At 45.7% G+C, this 18,517-nt stretch overlaps 1 protein-coding gene across 2 annotated transcripts; it reads left to right on the top strand.

Annotated features, from left to right (window-relative positions):
- The first annotated feature begins 722 nt into the window (after positions 1–722).
- Positions 723–18,179, top strand: COMMD9 (COMM domain containing 9). 2 transcript variants are annotated; one of them, XM_030332449.1, is made up of 6 exons: positions 723–782; positions 10,574–10,699; positions 12,418–12,557; positions 13,959–13,993; positions 14,890–14,993; positions 16,060–18,179. In XM_030332449.1, exons 1-6 carry the CDS (start codon positions 732–734, stop codon positions 16,198–16,200), a joined length of 597 nt encoding a protein of 198 aa, XP_030188309.1. In that variant the 5' UTR covers positions 723–731; the 3' UTR covers positions 16,201–18,179. The 2 variants fall into 2 exon arrangements, with proteins under 2 accessions (XP_030188309.1, XP_030188308.1); XM_030332448.1 differs by lacking the exon at positions 16,060–18,179 and adding an exon at positions 15,674–16,028.
- Positions 18,180–18,517: the final 338 nt, after the last annotated feature.

Here is an 18,517-nt window from a genome sequence, read left to right as displayed (position 1 = left end):
AATCCAGGAGTGGCTTAGCTGGGTAGTTCTGGTTCTGAATCTCTCATGAGGTTGTAGTCAAAATGTTGGCCAAGACTGCTGTCGTCTCAGAGCTCCACCGAGGCTACTGAAGCTGCTTCTAAACTCAGTAATGAAGTTGTTGGCAGGCTGTAGTTTCTTGCTGGCTACCGGCCAGAGGCTTCAGTTCTTGGCCACATGGACCTCTCCAGAGGACTGCTCCCAGCATGACAGCTTACTTTCCCCAGAGCAAGAGAGTCAAGAAAAAGTAGACAGAAGAGTACCCAAAAGCTAGTCTTCTATAAATAATCTTAGAAGTGACATCCCATCACTTCTGCCACCTGATATTGACCACACAGACCAATCCTGGTACAGTGTGGGAGGGGACTACACATGGGTGTGAATACCACCTGCAAGTGCATCCCCCAAAGCAGCCAGCCCACCCACAGGGGTCGGGGAAAATCAGTTTTCCCTGACCTGGTAAGTAGCCAAGCCAGACAAATGTCCACGAGGGAAAATCATCCCGCGCCTGCGCCCTCCAAACTCCACAGTCCTAGGGTCCCCAGGCAGAGCCATCCAGTGGTCGCATCCTATTGGCTCCTCCCCATCCCGCAGCGCCACCACCGCGGCAGCCGCCACCACCTGAGGGACTACAGCCCCCGGCATGCTCTGCGGCGGCCTCGGAGCCACGTGACGAGCTTCTCCGCGTGTCACCGTCAGGTGACTCGGGGAAGATGGCCGCGTTGACGGTGGAGAACTTCGCCGCGCTCCAGAGCCTGCTGAAGGTAAACTGGAGGGGTGGGGACAGCGCGAGGCGGGTCTTTGTCCCCGGGACTTGGGAAGGAGAGGGAAGACTAAAGGAACCCGGATTTGGAGCCGCGACCCTGCCACTACGTCTTTGGGTGACCCCGCAGTTGCGCCTTTCCGAGGTTTTTTGGAGGTGAGCACGAAATTAATGCCGCCCCGACTGGATGGTGGGGAGACAAATCAGATAACGGACGTGCAGGCGCTGTACAAATGCCCCCTACTAAGAGTCTCTGGGGCTGGCTTTCGGGATTGGTGTATTGAGGTGGTAAATGCTAGACCCTCACTACGAGTTCCCCATTTCAGCCCGCAGCCCTCCTTCGCTCTGTAGTTGGGAAATCTCTCTCCTCTGCGTCCGCACAGCCCCCTGAGCGAATCGTGCGTTCTGTTTTCCTGAATCGTGGGTTTTCTGTAGTTCCTTTGACCGACGTAAGGGCCAAAACACTCCCCGGAGGATTATTTGAAAGATGGGGAGGCTACTTAAAACCAAATGAAATGATGGATTGGAATTATTTGTTTAACTCTGACTTCGCCTGTGGAAGAAGGGGCGGCCTTATCTTCCCTTGTAGACACTTTTCTGCCTTTCTTACAGAATGTAAGATCCAATCGGGATTTTTTTTCTTTTTTTTTTTTGACTCCAGATGAAGAAGGCTGAGTTAATACTAAGCAGTTCATGGCACAGCATCGTCATTGATTGGTCCATGCAGTGGTCCCTCTTTTGTCTTAACAGTCTCTTCAGTGCTCATTTGTATTTTCCTTCCCTAAAAGCATCTGCTCTATGTTATTCACAAATGTATCCCCAACAAGTATCCTCAACTCCTGGCACACGGCATGTGTTCAATACATAGCTGTTATATGAATTAACGAATGAAGTAACAAAGCTAGGGTTGGAAACCTATGGCTCTCAGCTTCCACCTTGGACCTTTCAACCCTCATTGTGGCTGTTCTGACCACCCGTTACGTATTCATCTGTGTGGACTTTTTTTTCTTTAATAAACTTTAAAAAATTATCATTAATGTGTAACACACAGAAAAGTGCACATCTCAGGGATTAATCAGACCTATGTAACCATCACTTTGGTCAAAAACAAAACATTACCAGTACTGCACAAATCTCTCCGTTGTTCCATAATTCCTACCCTCACCAAGCCAGTGGTAGCCACTGTCCTTACTTTTAAAATCAACTTAATATTGCCCATGTTTGAGCTTCACATAAAAGGAATAATACAGCATTTGGTTTTTCTGTTCCTGGCTGTTTTTTTCTTGCCAATATGTAGCAATAGTTAATCCATTTTCATTCCTGTTATTCTATGTATTTTCTTTTTTAAAAAATCACTTTGAATTTTTATTTTGAGGTAATTATAGATTTACATGTAGTTGTAAAAGGCAGTACAGAAAGATCCCATTTACCCTTTACCCAGTTCCCCCATCAGTAACATCTTGCAAAACTATAGTATGATATCACAACCAAGATATTGACTTTGATACAGGCAAGATACAGAACATTGCCATCATCACAGGATCCTTCATGTTGCCCTTTTATAGCCATATCCACTTCCCCTCTGCCCTTGCCTTCTCCTTGCCCTCTGGCATTCTTCCTTTCTATAATTTTGTCATTTCGCACGTTACATAAATGGAATCATTTAATACATAACGTTTTGCAATTGGCTTTTTCACTTACCCCTTTTCTCTAGAGATTCATCCATGTTGTAGCAATAGTTATTTTCTTTTTATCGTTGAGGAGTATTCCATGATACGACGTTTAGATTGTTTTCGATTTTTTGGTACTACAAATAAAGCTGCTATAAACATTGGTGTACAGGTTTTTATATGAAAACAAGTCTTTATTTGTCTGAAATAGATGCCCAGGAATACAGTTGCTGGGCCATTTGGTAGCTGCATGGTTCGTTGGGGTTTTTTGTTTTTTTCATTCTTTAAGGAACTGCCAAACTATTCTCCAGAGGGGCTGTACCACTTTGCGTTCTCACCAGCAACAGATCAGGGATCCTGTTTCTCCCCATCCTGGCAGCATTCGTTGTCATCACTGTATGTTATTTGAGCCATTCTGATGGGTGTGTATTTGTATCTCATTGTGGGCTTTTTTTATGTTTCTTTATTTATTTTGAGAGGGAGAGCACACGTGTGTGCATACACAAGCGGGAGAGAGGGAGAAAGAATCCCAAGCAGGCTGCACACCTGCCGAGCCCATTGCGTGGCTCAGTCTCATGGTCATAAGATCATGACGTGAGCCAAAATCGAGAGTCAGTCGCTTAACCAACTGGACCACCCAGGCGCCATCTCGTTGTGGTTTTAATTTGCTTATTTTTTATGATTAGTGATATTGGACATCTTTTCACATGCTTATTTACCATCTGTATATCTTCTTCAGTGACATATCTCTTTATGTCTTTTGCCCATATCCTAATTGCATTGTTTGCTTTTTTACTTTTGAGTTTTGAGATTATGCATTTTAGATACTGGTTCTTTGTCAGATACGTGGTTTGCAAATATTTCCTCCTAGTCTGTAGCTATCTTTTCATCCTCTTCATAGGGGTGTATTAACTTGCTAGGTTTGCCATAACAAAGTACCACAGATTTCGCGGTTAAACAACAGGAGTTTATTGTCTCACAGTTCTGGAGGCCAGGTGTTGGCCAGATTGGTTACTTCTGAGGGCTGTGGGGACCAATTTGTTTCATGCCTAGTTCCTAGTTTCTGGCAACATTCCATATACCTTAGCTTGTAAATCTCTGCACTCATCTTCATAGAGTGTTCTCCCTTTTTGCATCCCTGTGTCTACATTTCCCTTTTTATTTATTTTTTTTTTAATTTTTTTTAACGTTTATTTATTTTTGAGACAGAGAGAGACAGAGCATGAACGGGGGAGGGGCAGAGAGAGAGGGAGACACAGAATGGGAAGCAGGCTCCAGGCTCTGAGCCATCAGCCCAGAGCCCGACGCGGGGCTCGAACTCATGGACTGTGAGATCGTGACCTGAGCTGAAGTCGGACGCTTAACCGACTGAGCCACCCAGGCGCCCCTACATTTCCCTTTTTAAAATAAGGACACGGGTCCTGTTGGATTAGGGTTTTCATCTTAACTAATGACTTCATCTTAACTAATTACATCTACAACAATTCTGTTTCTAAATGAGATCACATTTTGAGGTACTGGGATTTGGGACTTTGACATATGAATTTTAGGGAGACACCATTCAGCCCATAACAGGAGCTTTCACAGAGCAAAAGTTTTAATTTTGGTGAAGTACAATTTGTCAACAATTTTCCCTTTTACCAACTGTGCTTTTGGTGTCATGGCTAAGAACTCTTTGCCAAGCCATAGGTCTCCAAAGTTTCTCCTCTTTTTTCTAAAAGTTGTATAGTCTTGCGTTTTCCATTTAAGTACATAATCCACGTTGAGTTAATTTTGCATAACGTGTAAGACAGTTTGAGATTGATTTATTTATTTATTGCCTGTGAATGGCCAGTTGTTCTGGTACACTTGTTGAAAATGCTGCCCTTCCTATATTTACTTGCTTTTGCTATTTTGGCAACAATCAGTTGGGGGGCACCCTGGTTGGTTCAGTCCGTTGAGCATCCAATTCTTGATTTCAGCTCAGGTCATGATCTCACTGTTCAGGGGTTCGAGCTCTACGTTGGGTTCTGCACTGACAGTGCAGAGCCTATTGGGATTCTGTCTCCCTTTCTCTGTGTCCCTCCCCTGCTTTCTCTCTATCACTCTCAAAATAAAAATAAACTTAAAAAAAAAAAAAGAATCAGTTGGGTAAATTTGTGTAACTTATTTCAGAATTCTCTATTTTGTTTCATTTGTCTATTTGTTTATTCCTCTGATGATACCACATAGTCTTGATTACTGTGGCTATGTAATAAGTCTCAAAATCAGATTGGCTGATTTGTCCTACTTCATTCTTTATCAAAATTGTTTTAGCTATTGTAGTTTCTTTGCCTTCCTATATAAATATTAGAATGATTTTCTCTATATTTTTTAAAACCTGCTGAGATTTTCATAAGAATTGTGTTAAACCTGTATATCAGTTAGGGGAGAGTTGACATCTTTAGTGTGCTGAATCTTCCAATCTATAGTATAGCTCCCCACTTATTTAGATCTTTGATTTCTTTAATCTGTGTTGGGTAATTTTTAGCATACAAGTCCTGTACATGTTTTGCTAGATTTACACCAAGTATTTTCCTTTTTTTGAGCAGTTGCAAATGATGTGTATTTTTATTTCTATTTATTTATTTTTTTAAGTTTATTTATTTTGTTTTTAGTAATCTCAGCACTCAGTGTGGGGCTCGAACTCACAATCCCCAAGATCAAGAGTTGCATGCTCTTCCGACTGAGCCAGTCAGGTGCTCCTGATATTGTAGTTTTTTGGGGTTTTTTTGTTTTTCTTTTTGTTTTTTTTAATGTTTATTTTTGACAGAGAGAGAGAGAGACAGAGCATGAGCAGGGGAGGGGCAGAGAGAGAGGGAGACAGAATATGAAACGGGCCCCAGGCTCCGAGCTGTCACCACAGAGCCCGACGCGGGGCTCTAACTCACAGACCGCGAGATCATGACCTGAGCTGAAGTCGGAAGCCCAACCGACCGAGCCACCCAGGCGCCCCGCTGATATTGTAGTTTTAATTCAAGTGTTTACATGTTCATTGCTAGCATGTAGAAATACAGCTGATTTTTTTGTGCGTATCTCCTATTTGCAAACATGCTGAACTCACTGATTCTAGTAGGTTTTTTTGTACACTCCTTGGGACTTTCTGTGTAGACAGTCATGTTATCTGCAAATAGGGACAACTTTGTTTCTACGTTTCTGATCTTTTATTTCTTTTTCTTAACTTATTTCAGTGGCTAGAATTTTCAGCACTGTGTTGAAAATGAGTGGTAATAGCAGACATCCTTGGCTTGTTCCTGACTTTAGATTTTCACCATTAAGTATAATGCTATCTCTCGGTTTTTTGTAGATGCTGTATATCAAGTTATGGAAAGTCCTCTCTATTTCTAATTTTATGAGAGTTTTCATCAGGAATGGATGTTGAGGAGCACCTGGGTGGCTCAGTCAGTTAAGTGACTGACTCTTGGTTCTGGCTCAGGTCATGATCTTGCAGTTTGTGGGTTTGAGCCCCACATCGGGCTCTGCACTGAGCATGGAGTCTGCTTGGGATTCTCTCTCTCCCTCTCTCCCTGCCCCTCCCCTGCTTGTGCGCGCGCTCTCTCTCTCTCTCTCTCAAAACAAAATAAAACTTAAAAAAAAAAAAAAGAATGGGTGTTGAATTTTGTCAGCTGCCTTTTCTGCATTGATTAATATCATGTGATTTTCTTCTTGAGCTGGTTAATATGGTATCCTTTTTTGTTCCCTAGAAAAGATTGTGTAGAATTAGTTAATTCTTTTTAAACATTTGTTAGAGTTCTCCAGCAAGCAATGGCAGGGTGGCTCAGTCAGTTCAACGTCCGACTTCGGGTCAGGTTAAGATCTCAGGTTCATGGGTTCAGGCCCTGCATCGGGTTCTCTGCTGTCAGCACAGAGCCTGCTTTGGATTCTCAGTCTCCCTCTCTCTGCCCTGCCCCTGTGCTCGCGCTCTCTCTCTCTCTCTCTCTCAAAAATAAAATAAACATTAAAAAAATATGTAAAAAAAAAAAAAAAAAAAGGAATTCTCCAGCGAAACCATCTGGGCCTGGAGATTTCTTCTTGGGGAGTTTTAAATTATGAATTCAGTTTCCTTAATCATTATAGGGCTATCCAAATTATCTGTTTCATATTGGGGGAATTGTGGTAGTTTGTGTTTTTTGAGGAATTTATCCACTTTATCTAAGCTGCCAAATTTATATGTATAGAGTTGTTTGCAGTTATTCTCTTATTTTCCTTTTAAAATCTTTAGAATCTGTAGTGCTACGTCCTGCTTCATTCCTGAATGTAGTAATTTAGGTCTCTTCTCTGTTTAACTTTGTCAGGCTTGCTAAAAGTTTGCCAACTTTATTGATATTTTCAAAGACCTAGTTCTTTGTTTCATTGATTTCTCTCTTTTTTTTTTTTTTTTCTGTTTTCAATTTCATTGGTTTCTGCTCTTTGTTGTTTCCTTCCTTCTTCCTTTGGGGTTATTGTGCTTTTCTTTTTCTTTGTTCTTGAGGTGGGAATTTAGATTATTGATTTGAGAACTTTCCTCTTTTCTAATATATGCATTTAATGCTGTAAATTTTGCTCTCAACATTGTCGTGACTGTGTCCCCCAAATTTTGGTTTTGTTTCTCGTTTTTACGCATTTAGTATAATTTTTAAAATTTCCCTTGTGCTCCTTTCTGATCTGTAGATTAAGTTTCCAACTGTTTGGATATTTTCTTGACATCTTTTTGTTAGTGATATCTACTTTGATTCCATTGTGGTCACCAAGAACACACTCTATACGATTTCAGTTCTTTCACATTTGTCGAGGTCTGTTTTATGGCTCAGAATATGATGTACCTTGGTATATGTTCAGTGGGCACTTGAAAAGAATGTATATTCTGTTGCTGGGTAGTGTTCCATACATGTTGATTAGATTGATTGATGGTGTTGCTGAAAAGTTCTATGTCTTTGTTGAATATCTGTCTAGTTCTATCAGTTGTTGAAAGACAGTTGTTGAAGTCTCCAACTGCATTTGTGGATCTGTCTATCCCTCCTGTCCGTTCTATCTGTTGTTTCTTCTTGTGTTTTCTAGCTCTCTTCCTGGGTGCATACATATTTAGGATGTTTTCTTAGGAGATGGAAACCTTTTATCATTATATAATGTCCCTTTCTGTCTCTGGTAATTTTCTTTGCTGTGAAGTCTACTTTGTCTGATATTAATGTAGCCAGTCTTGATTTTATTTCATTAATATTTGCATGATATATCTTTTCCCATGCTTTTAATCTGTCTCTATCATATTTGAAGAGCATTTCTAATAGACAGCATTTAATTGAGTCATATTTGTAGCTCATATTTAATTTATCATTTACAGCTCATATAATTATCGAATGTTCGAATTTAAGTCTGCCATTTAATTTTTTGTGTTTCTTTATCTGCTCTTTTATGTTCTTTGGTTTCTTTTTACTATTTTCCTGCTTTCCTGTGGCTATTTGAACACATTTTTGGCATTCCCTCTTATCTATAACATTTTAAAATATATTTCTCTTTCTAATCTTTTTAGTGGTTCCTCTCGTTACATTTATATACATAAATCACAATCTATCAGTGTCCTCATGTTACCAGTTAGAGATGAAGTGTGGAGACCCTATCTTCCTTCAAGTCCCTTCCCTTGTTTATAATATAATTGCCTTTAAGTTATTTCCTCTGCATACATTTAGAGCCACATTGGACAGTGGTATAAGTTTTGCTTCATCCTTCAAACAGAATTTAGAAATTCAAGACAAGGAAAGTCTATTGTGTTTACCCTTATTTTTGTTTGTTGTGTTCTTTCTTCCTGATGTTCTCAGGTTCCTTTTATTGTTTCCTTTCTGTTAAGAGAACTTCTTTTGTCTTGTGACAAATTTTCTTAGTTTTCCTTTATCTGAGAATGTCTTGATTTCCTCTTCATTTTCTGAAGGATATTTTTTGCTGGTGTAGGATTCCAGGTTGATCGTTTTTCTTCCAATATCTGTAAATATTGTGAAAAATATTGTGCCACTGCCTTCCTGCTTCCATGGTTTCTGATTTGAATCTGCTATTATTCTCATTATCCCATATAGATAAGATATTGTTTCTCTCTCACTGGTTTCAAGATTTTTTTTCCTTGCCTTTAGTTTTGCTGGACATATGTCTTGGTATAGGTTTCTTTGGATTTATCCTCTTGAGAATTTGCTTCGGTTCTTGAATGTATACAGTTATGTCTGTAGCTAAACTTGGAAAGTTTTTTTTTTTTAATTTTTTTTTTATGTTTGTTTATTTTTGAGACAGAAACAGAGCATGAGTTGGGGTAGGAGCAGGGCAAGAGGGAGACGCAGAATCCGAAGCAGGCTCCAGGCTCTGAGCTGTCAGCACAAAGCCTGACGTGGGGCTCGAACCCACCAATCGTGAGATCATGACCTGAGCCAAAGTCGGACACTTAACCGACTGAGCCACCCAGGCACCCCTACTTGGAAAGTTTTAAGCCATTATTTCTTTAAGTACTTTTTCAGCCTTGCCCTCTTTTATCTTCCCCTTCTAAGACTCCAGTGACATAACGTTAGATTTTTTTGGTATAGTCCCATAGACCCCTGAGGCTCTGTTATTATTTTCGGTCTGTTTTCTGTGTGCAGATTGGGTAATGTCGAGTGTTCTGTCTTCCAGTTTACTGATTCTTTCCTCTGTCCCTTTCTGGTACTGAGCCCATTTACCAAACTTTTAATTTTGGTTTTTGTATTTTTTCAGTTCTAAAATTTCCATTTTGTTCTTATTTGTATCTTCCCTCTTTGCTGGGACTTTCTGGCTTTTTAATTTGTTTCAAGTGTGTTTGTAAGTACTTGTTGAAGCATTTTTATCATGGCTGCTTTGAAATCTTTGTCAGATAATTTTAACATCTCTTATCTTGATGTGGACAATCTAATGATTATCTTTTTGCATTGATCTTTCTGGCTCTTGGCATGATGAATGGTTTTCAGTTGAAAGCTGGGCATTCTTGTATTATACTCTAAGAGTCTGGATCTTATTTAAATCTTCTGTTTTAGCTGGCTTTCTCTGACACTGCTTGGGTAGGGGGAAAGGATTTCCGCCTCATCACTACCAGAAGGAGATAAAACTCCAGGTTCTGCACTTGGCTCCTACTGACACCCAAAAGTGGGGGTTCCTTGTGACCACGGGGCAGGGGTGGGAGTTCTGGCCCCATGTGGTGACTATTAATACCATGGGGTGGTGGGACTTGCTGTCATTCAGTGTGAATGAAGGTCCCAGCTCCCTACTTGGCCTTCTCTGACACTACCCCGGTGGGGGCATTGGGACACCGCATTGCAGCAGCAGAGGGTGGAAGTCTGCATTCCCCACTCAGCCTTTGCTGACATAGGCGGGAGTGGGGCTATCGTTTTTTCTCTGGTGTTCAGCTGCAGTAGAGCTGTTATCACTTAAAAGTTTTCTATCTTGCTGAACATTTTTGGCCAGAGAGAGCAAGTATTTGTTGGAGTTTTTGGTTTTGTTCTTGTGTACCTGTTGGCATCGTGGGTTGCCCTGTTCTTCAGCTCAAAGTCTGCGATTTACAAACAAAAAGAGAATCCAGTAAACTCACCACCATGTCATTTCTTGGTCATGAAGTCCACAGCAGGTCCCGATCCTTCCCTCTCCCCCTGCCTCCCCACCCCCGCTGTCAGAGTTATTTTGCGTTTGTTTTCTGTATGTGGTTTTAATTGTGCCTAATGGGTTTCGTTATGCTTCTAAGGAAAAATTAAGGAAAAGTACATCTGTTTCATCTTTCCAGAAATGGAAGTGTCCTAAGGACCTTTAAATTTTTTTTTTTCAACGTTTATTTATTTTTGGGACAGAGAGAGACAGAGCATGAACGGGGGAGGGGCAGAGAGAGAGGGAGACACAGAATCGGAAACAGGCTCCAGGCTCTGAGCCATCAGCCCAGAGCCCGACGCGGGGCTCTAACTCATGGACCGCGAGATCGTGACCTGGCTGAAGTCGGACGCTTAATCGACTGCGCCACCCAGGCGCCCCGGGACCTTTAAATCTTGAGTCTCAAAGGTATCACACCATGACTGGGACAGTATTATGCTCTAAAACATGTATGTTCAGAGTCTGAATTGGTTTCTTCCCCCACCTGTGATTTAATTCATAGGCCTCCTCAAAAGATGTTGTCAGACAGTTGTGCCAAGAGAGCTTTTCCAGTTCAGCCGTTGGCTCAAAAAAACTCTTGGATATGACATGTTCCAGCTTGTCTGTGACCCAGGAGGAAGCAGAGCAGGTAAGTATGGTCAGAAATGACCTTTGGCCACTGGCTTCTCAGCTCATTAGGCTCTTTCTTAACGTCCCAGTCATTGCCACATCTAAGGAAATATTTCCCCTGAAATGTCTGTTGACATTATAACACACTTAAAATAGATTTCTTTTTTTTTTTTTTTAATGCTAGTGAACTTAGGAAGGTCTTTGAACCTTCACTTCCTTATGATAAATGAGGCCTGGATGGGAGAATTATACCTAGAATCAGAGGTCCCGGCCATTTCCTTTTTAGACCTGTTCCCTAGACAGTGTGGACCAAAGCCAGCCTTTCTGTGATTTTCTTTCCCTGTAACCTGCCTCTGCTGTTAGATTGTCAGCCAGATAGCTTTGACAGACTTCTTCGGGATCACTGGGCAGAGGCTTCAAGGCCTGAGTATGAGTCAGGGGACATGCTCCTGGACCCCCACCTGACCTCAGCGGGTGGCCAAGAGGAAGAGAGAGTTCATGCAGTACTCACAGCCTTCTCTTTTTAGGGCAGATAGGTTTCTAAAACAGGAGTTCATCCAAACAGACCTATGTTGTTGCTGTTGTTGTTGTTGTTATTATTATTGTTGCTATTTTTAACCCAGAGCTCTGTTCATTGAAGTCAGTGATAGAACAGTAAAAGGCAGAAGCCAGGTTATAGAAGCGAGCTGGACTTAGTTTGGGTTCCCCAAAAGTAGACCCTGAGGCAAAGAGTTGGCTGCACGTAATTCCCTGGGGAAGTGAGTCTGGAAAGCACGGAGGAGGGAGGGAGTGGGGAAAACCCAGCAGGGAAGGAGAGCAAATCTGCGAAGGGTTGCATTGATGTCTGGTTACTGCTGTGGGTGACAGCGCTCAATCAGGGGATCCTGTAAGAAACCCTGGGGAACACAGCCCTGAATTGCCACCCTGGAGGGCATCGATCCACTAACTTGCACCCTCATCAGTGGAGGGCTAATGCCCCCCACCTCTCGGTTGTGCCTCTGCGGCTGCAGGTCCTCCCGCGGCATCCGAAAAAGCCCTAGTTCCCTCCGGATTCTTGCTTTCAGCTAAGCACTGTTAGGCTCCCAGACGACCGCAGGCCACATTGGGCTGCCCAATTGGTTGGAAGGACAGAGTGGAACACGGCAGCCTAGCGGGGCAGCGTCAGGCACCCCTGGGCAGTCAGCACAGCCACCTGATCCATTTGTTCTCTTTGCCCTCCTCGGTGACAGCCTAGGGACAAGGGCACCCTGGATTGAAAGGCCAGCCCCCTCGGGAGCCAGTATCTCGTAACGATTCAGTACGCCCAGCTTCAGGTTGGGGCAGGCAGTGTGCAGCCGGAAGCCGAGCTCAGGGAATTCATGCGGACCTCCTGGTCCCAAGGCAGTGACCCCAGGCAGTGACCTGAGACAGTGTCGCCTAGTAACACAGCTAACTTTTCACTTCTCTCGCGTTACCAGGGAACAGGCTGGAAAGTGAACTGAAGGTCAGATTCTGTGCACAAGGAAAGAGGGCTTATTAACCCTTTGTTCCCAAGCAGAAGTTTCTGGCATGTTGACAGGTTCCTAGGTCAGGCAGCTACACCTGTCTTCTAGATCAGCAGGTGGACGTAGGGGTGGGCCAAGGCCCATGGGCATCAGGACCCATGGGACCGTTCAGGTGACTGTGGCAGCGAGTCGCAGGCCCTCGGGGAGCACAAGCCCGCCCCCACCCACCCCGTCACCACACACTGTCCCGCAGCTGCTCCGGGCTCTGCACCGCCTCACCAGGCTGGCCGTGTTCCGTGACCTGTCCTCTGCCGAGGCGATCCTGGCTCTCTTTCCTGAAAATTTCCACCAAAACCTCAAAAACCTGCTGACGAAAATCATCCTGGAACACATGTAAGTGCTCGTTTCTTGAGAATTCCTTGTAATGCTTTTATAATCATATTTCGGGGCAATATTTATCTTCAGTGTCATTTTTAATGACTAAATGTATTCTTCATGTGGAGAAATTGTGTATAATTTAGTTAAGAAATTCCCTAGTGTTGGATGTTTAGGCTAATGGCAGCTTTCACTTCAGTGAAAATTTTACTGTGGAAGTTTTGCTCACATGCTTAATCATTTCCTTATTGGTTAAAGGCCAGAGTGAGGCTTTGCTTTATATTCTCAAGTTGGCCATTAGAAAGGTTGCACCAACTGTGTTCCACCAGCAGGACACAAGAGCCCCGTCCCCACGCCTTCATCAGCACGGAGGGAATTTGCTTCACGTTTTCCCCCAGTTTACAGATGGCAAACGCACCTCATTTCAGTTTATGTATCTTTGATACTAGTGATGTCAAATGTCTTTTTCGTGTGTTTTTTTAAATTATTTTTTAACGTTTTTTTTTATTTTTGAGAGACAGCGCAAGAGAGAGGGCGGGCAGGGGAGGGGCAGGGAGAGAGGGGGAGACACAGAATCCAAAGCAGGCTCCAGGCTCCGAGCTGTCAGCACAGAGCCCAACGTGGGGCTCAAACTCATGAACCGCGAGATCATGACCTGAGCCAAAGTTGGGCGCTCAACCGACTGAGCCACACACTGTCCCGCAGCTGCTCCGGGCTCTGCACCGCCTCACCAGGCTGGCCCTCTTTTTCATATGTTTAATCAGTCATTTTTGTTTCTTTTGTGAATTATCTAAATATTTTCTGGGAAAATCCTTTGGATACATACAATTTAAGCAGAACCAATTAGCTGCTGGTTAGCAGTAGGCTTGAACGGAATTGTAATAACAGATAATGCCTATTGCCAAAGGTTTTATTTTTTCAGAAACTTCCTCACACGTGACCATGTTTTATTTTGCCTGTGCTTGGCACCTCACTGTGGCGTTCTTTGCCGTAGCACTAGACAGGTCTGCTCGGGTGTGTCTGCAGAAGATGCATTACTTTGTGGAGCGGGTGCTCAGTACAGGAGAACAGATTGACCCTTCCTGTTTTGTCTCGGAGAACGATAGTGCAGGGCGAATGCCGTGCATAAGCCTTTTCTTTTTTTCTTTTTCCCTATGAAAACTTAACCAACTGAGCCACCCAGACGCCCTTCTAAGCTATGAAAACTAACAGCACTTATGGCCTTCACATCACTGAGTTGTGTAAAACAGACAGAAAACTGCTTCTTGGCGGCAAACATTTCTGTGGTCCTTTCCCGTCAGGAAGTGATTACAGGCTTAAAGACCCCGGAAGGGGTAGAAGTCCAGGTCCACGGGCCTCTCTCGTTATCGGTTCTCATCCCTCTTCCATTATTTTTTCCTCATCTTTCCCTTTAAACAGCTCCACTTGGCGAACTGAAGCCCAAGCAAATCAGAGTGAGTACCAAGAAACCCACCTTCCTCCCTACCCTTCCTTTCCGGCCCCGGCTCTACATCTGCCAGGCGGCCGGAGTTGGTAACCAGAACTCAGTGTGCATCAACCTCATCCCGGTGAACTGTGTGTTGTGCTTTTCTTTTTCGTAATCACTTTTTCATTTTTTTTTCTGATTGTGAACTTCATATAATAAAGGTATGTTGTTTATATAAAAAAAGGAAATATGCAAAGCAAAAAGTGAAGTACTTAAAACTATTATATTTCCATTAGGAAAAAAACAGTAATGGAAATTGAATTAGTTAGAAAGATTGAAATAAAAGAGATATGTCATAAATGGTTACTGTACTTACTAGCCAGTCACAGTGTTGACAAACTCTAGCATTAACTCATTTGGTCCTCCCCACCCCCACCCCCACCCCCACCGCCACCCCCACCCCCACCCCTGGGAGCTAGGCTAAGGTTATCCCCACTTTACAGATGAGGAAACAGGCTCAGAGGTTAGAGAAGTGGTGGAACCCAGCTTCAAGCCGACTCTCCCTCTCAAACCAGAGCTCTCTCCACTGTTGTCGAAGCGACACATTTCCTAAGACTCAGGCCCAACCTCATCTTCTCTGCCTTGTGTTGTCTCTCGTTCTATGCCGACATCTGGAGGGTCGTGTGTGCCGGCAGAAGCCTGGACGGGCGCCCACCGTGAATCGGTGCTAAGCACAGGCAGCACAGAGCGGTAGCGAAGAAGGCCTGTGACTTCCTGTGAGGTCTTGAACCCCGGCTTCTGCCTCGCTCAGAGACTTGCTCTGTGGCCCAGGAGCATGACACAGCCATCGGGGCTGGCTGTCACAGGGTAAGGGCTTGGGAAGGCGAGGGGCGTGAGCTCTGAGCCGGGCTGTCTCCTTCACAGTCTCTCTTCCGCGCCTAGTCGACCTGGATTGGAGAGTGGACATCAAAACCTCCTCTGACAGCATCAGCCGCATGGCCGTCCCCACCTGCCTGCTCCAGATGAAGGTATGTCTGCCGTGCTCGTGAGAAGGAGCGAAGGGGCCGTAGCGACTTGACACCCCGCATGCCATCGAAAATGCCAGTCCCCAAGCTCTGGGACCTGTAACCCCGTAGGAAAAAATTTAGCACCCAGAGGGAGTCTTTATTTGTCAAGTATACATAATACTACTGTATTAACATATTACAGACGTAATAAAACATAGACCAAAAGTAGACATTTTAAAGTGGTAAGACAGACACAAAGCACAAGTTTTAAAAACCGTTTGCTGATCCCTGAACTTTACCTAACACACTGACGGGAAAGTTTAGCTTCCACGGGGGCGCGTGCCATCAGACTTCAGACTGCCCTCTTGATAATTTTGGTGCCTCTCAGGCAACTGCCTGTCCGGTGGATTTGGCCGCTGCTGTTTGTAACGCGGCTGAGCGGGAGCTCCTGTTAGCAGTTAGACAACTGTCAGCCCTTCGTTTTCTTGTTCGCACACTCTTGCCTCCTCGGTGTTACCTTCACTTTACAGTTCTTTCGGGAATCTTTTTAAACCGCATGTCCATTTTAGGGTTTGTTTAGTGATGCTGTGTTCACTTAACCACACACCCAGAAAATCACACCTGTAAGAAAATGAAAAAGTCGGGGTGCCTCTAACAACTAAGTCTTTAGATATTAGTAGACTTTTCTTTTGTTCTTAAAGAAACAGATAACCCTAACTAGAAGCTGTAATATTTATTCTGCACCCCGGTGGAGTCCCATGTACCCTGGCTCCCTCTGCGTAGAGCAGCAGTGTGGGCCCCCCAGCGCCTTCTCACTTGACGGCCCAGAGTCGGGGGCCCGAGGGGTGAGTGAGCCTCGGCTTCTCCGATACTCTCCCTCAGCACCCCTTATGGACGGAAACTTTCCCGAGCCTCTGGGAATCCCATGTGCTAAACAACTCCAGGGCTAGGAAGCTGTGTAGCTCTGAGCCAAGGGCCTGTGCTCAGAGGTTCAGGAAAGCCGGGTAGGGCTCCCAGGTCCAGGGCTCACCTGCAGGGCGATGGGAAGAGGGGCGGCTCTGACTTTTGGGCCACGTGCTCTTTGCAGATCCAGGAAGATCCTAGTCTGTGTGGAGATAAGCCCTCCATCTCAGCTGTCACCGTGGAGCTGAGTAAGGAAACGCTGGACACTATGCTGGACGGGCTGGGCCGCATCCGAGACCAGCTTTCCGCCGTGGCCAACAAATGACCCCAGCCAGCCGTCGCCCCCACTGCCGGGTCCCAGCTGCCGGCCAGCGGCGGAGCGCCTCCCGGCCGTCCCTGTAGCAGCAGCTGCGGCCGACGGCAGGCCGGCCGGTTGGGTCGGGGAGGGGGCTGCCATCCAGAAGGCACCGCTGGATTGGGAGGAAGCGGCCGCGCCCCCATGCTGTTCTCCTCACTCATTATCTTCGCCTCTTTCCGAGGCAGAAGCCTCCGTCGCCGGAAGACTTAATCGCCGCCGGAGCCGTGTGAGGGGGCATCTGCCTCAGCAGCTGCGTGTGTGGCTGCTTGGAAAATCCGGGCCCACGTTGTGGAGCTCATCTAACGAGTTCCTTCCCAGCAGCAGGTGTGACTCACGCGTTGGCAGCCCTGGAACACAGGGCGGTGACCCGCAGTTCCGCCCCTCCGTCAGGGAAGCTGGCCGGGTCCCCAGAGCGGGGCCACCTCGGTATGCTCCGCCCCGGCCTACGCTCAGAGCCCTCCCGAGCCCCCTCAACCCTGCCGGCCCTCCTTCCAGCGTAGGGAGTCTGAGATGGCTGCTCGTCTCCTCCCTCGCACAGCCAGAGGGCCCTTCTTTGGTATCGTGCCGCCGTTCCAGGCTACAGACGTGGGAATGACTGGAAATAAATAACAGTTCTGAAAACTTCATGACTCTAGTCATGCTCCTCGAAGCTTCTGTCCTCAGCCCGAGTTGTTGCCTCAGGCCAGTGCTGCCTCATGTTCGTAAAGATGATCCCAACTTTGCAATTCCCAGCTAAGCCCATGGGCATGGCGTGACCTGAAACCAGGCTTGGGACCCTCCCGCGTTCCCGGTTTGTCTGTCATGCAGAGCAAAGGAAAGCGAGGTTGACAGTATCTGCCCGTTAAGAGCTAGCGTGGATGTGCCCCTTAGAGCTGAGCCATCCCTGGCACGTGCCTGTCACATCCCAGGGACCCCTGTGTGAGGCTGCCGCCTCGCCATCCACATCACCCCACAGCAGCAGCACCCGGCCTGCCCAGTGCCCGTTTTGACGGCTTCTGGGCAGTGCGTGAATGCGGGGTGGGGGCAGGTGGAACCCGGGGGAGAGACGATGGGCCCCGTCAGGCTGCCAGGGTCGGAAGCCAGCTCTGCCTCAGTGATGAGGTGTTTGACCTCCGGGTCTCAGACCACCTAAACGGGGATACTAAAGTACCCACTCTGCAGGGCTTTCGTGAAGAAAGGCTCGGCCACGTTGCGCTGATTATTAAAGGAAAGGGAGGTGGACGGCTGTCTGCTGCCATCGCTTCATCTGCTGTGGCAGGGCTGATGGACGGCACATGTCACCAGTGGGGAAATCCGCTCCGTGAAGTCCAGTCGCCTGCCGGGAAGCGGCCTCCTTAGGACCTGGGCCCAGATCTGTCTCGCTTTCTGTCTACCACACGGGACTCTGCAAGGGAGGTGGAGGTCTGTGACTTTGGCTCCATTCGGAAAGTGCTGGAACTGAAGGAGAGATGAGAAGACTCACTGCTGAGACACTAGGAATGTCAAGAAAAAAAAATCCCCAGCTCCTCTTTGCTGTTTCCTGGAAGCCGAGCAAACTTCTCTTAAAATGGCAGTTCTTGACTTCGTGGCGGCTGTATCCATTGATAATCTGTGAAAGCTGTGGATCCTTTCTGTAGGAAATGAATATTCCATGTTTTACAGTCAGTGACAGGGCTTCATGGACCCTGGAAGCCAGCCCACTGTTTCCAGATTGAGAGCCCCTGATCGTAGGTTGAATTCAGCCTTGTGAATTCAACCCCTCTGTTTCCCTCTTGGTCCCTGTGACTCACAGAGTTCTCCCAATCCCTGTTCTCTGGACCTCCCATGGGAAGCCATAACAAAATCACTTGAAGCAGCGTAGGTGTCTGGGCATTTGGATGTTCCTTTAGTCAAGTTGACCTGAACAGAACCATCTGGGTGCATTCCATATGGAGGGCATTCAATAAATAACCGGAAAATTCAGTGAATGTTTGCTACCCTTCACCTCATGTGCTCACTTAACGGGGTTTGTTTTCCACTGATAGGGAGGATAGATTGTTTGTGGATACCGTATTTCTAGTTGGTCTGATCCTATCTCAGAAAAACCTCCTAGCTTCTGTGGATCTCAAAGGAAGCTCCCTCCTTCCGTGCTTGTCTGATTTCCCAGTAGTACTTTGTGTAACGAGTAGCAGTCCATAAATTCCTTTCCTTAGAACATGGCGAGGTTTGGATGTCCAGACTCCATCCACAAAAGGGCAATGCTAGACCTATCACCCCGCCTGTGCCTCCAGCTGTCCAGCACTTTCCACCCACCAGGCCACAGTGG

The sequence above is a fragment of the Lynx canadensis genome, chromosome D1 (genome assembly GCF_007474595.2).
Source record: "Lynx canadensis isolate LIC74 chromosome D1, mLynCan4.pri.v2, whole genome shotgun sequence".
NCBI lineage: Eukaryota > Metazoa > Chordata > Mammalia > Carnivora > Felidae > Lynx > Lynx canadensis.
This window is presented reverse-complemented; position numbering and strand designations above follow the sequence as displayed.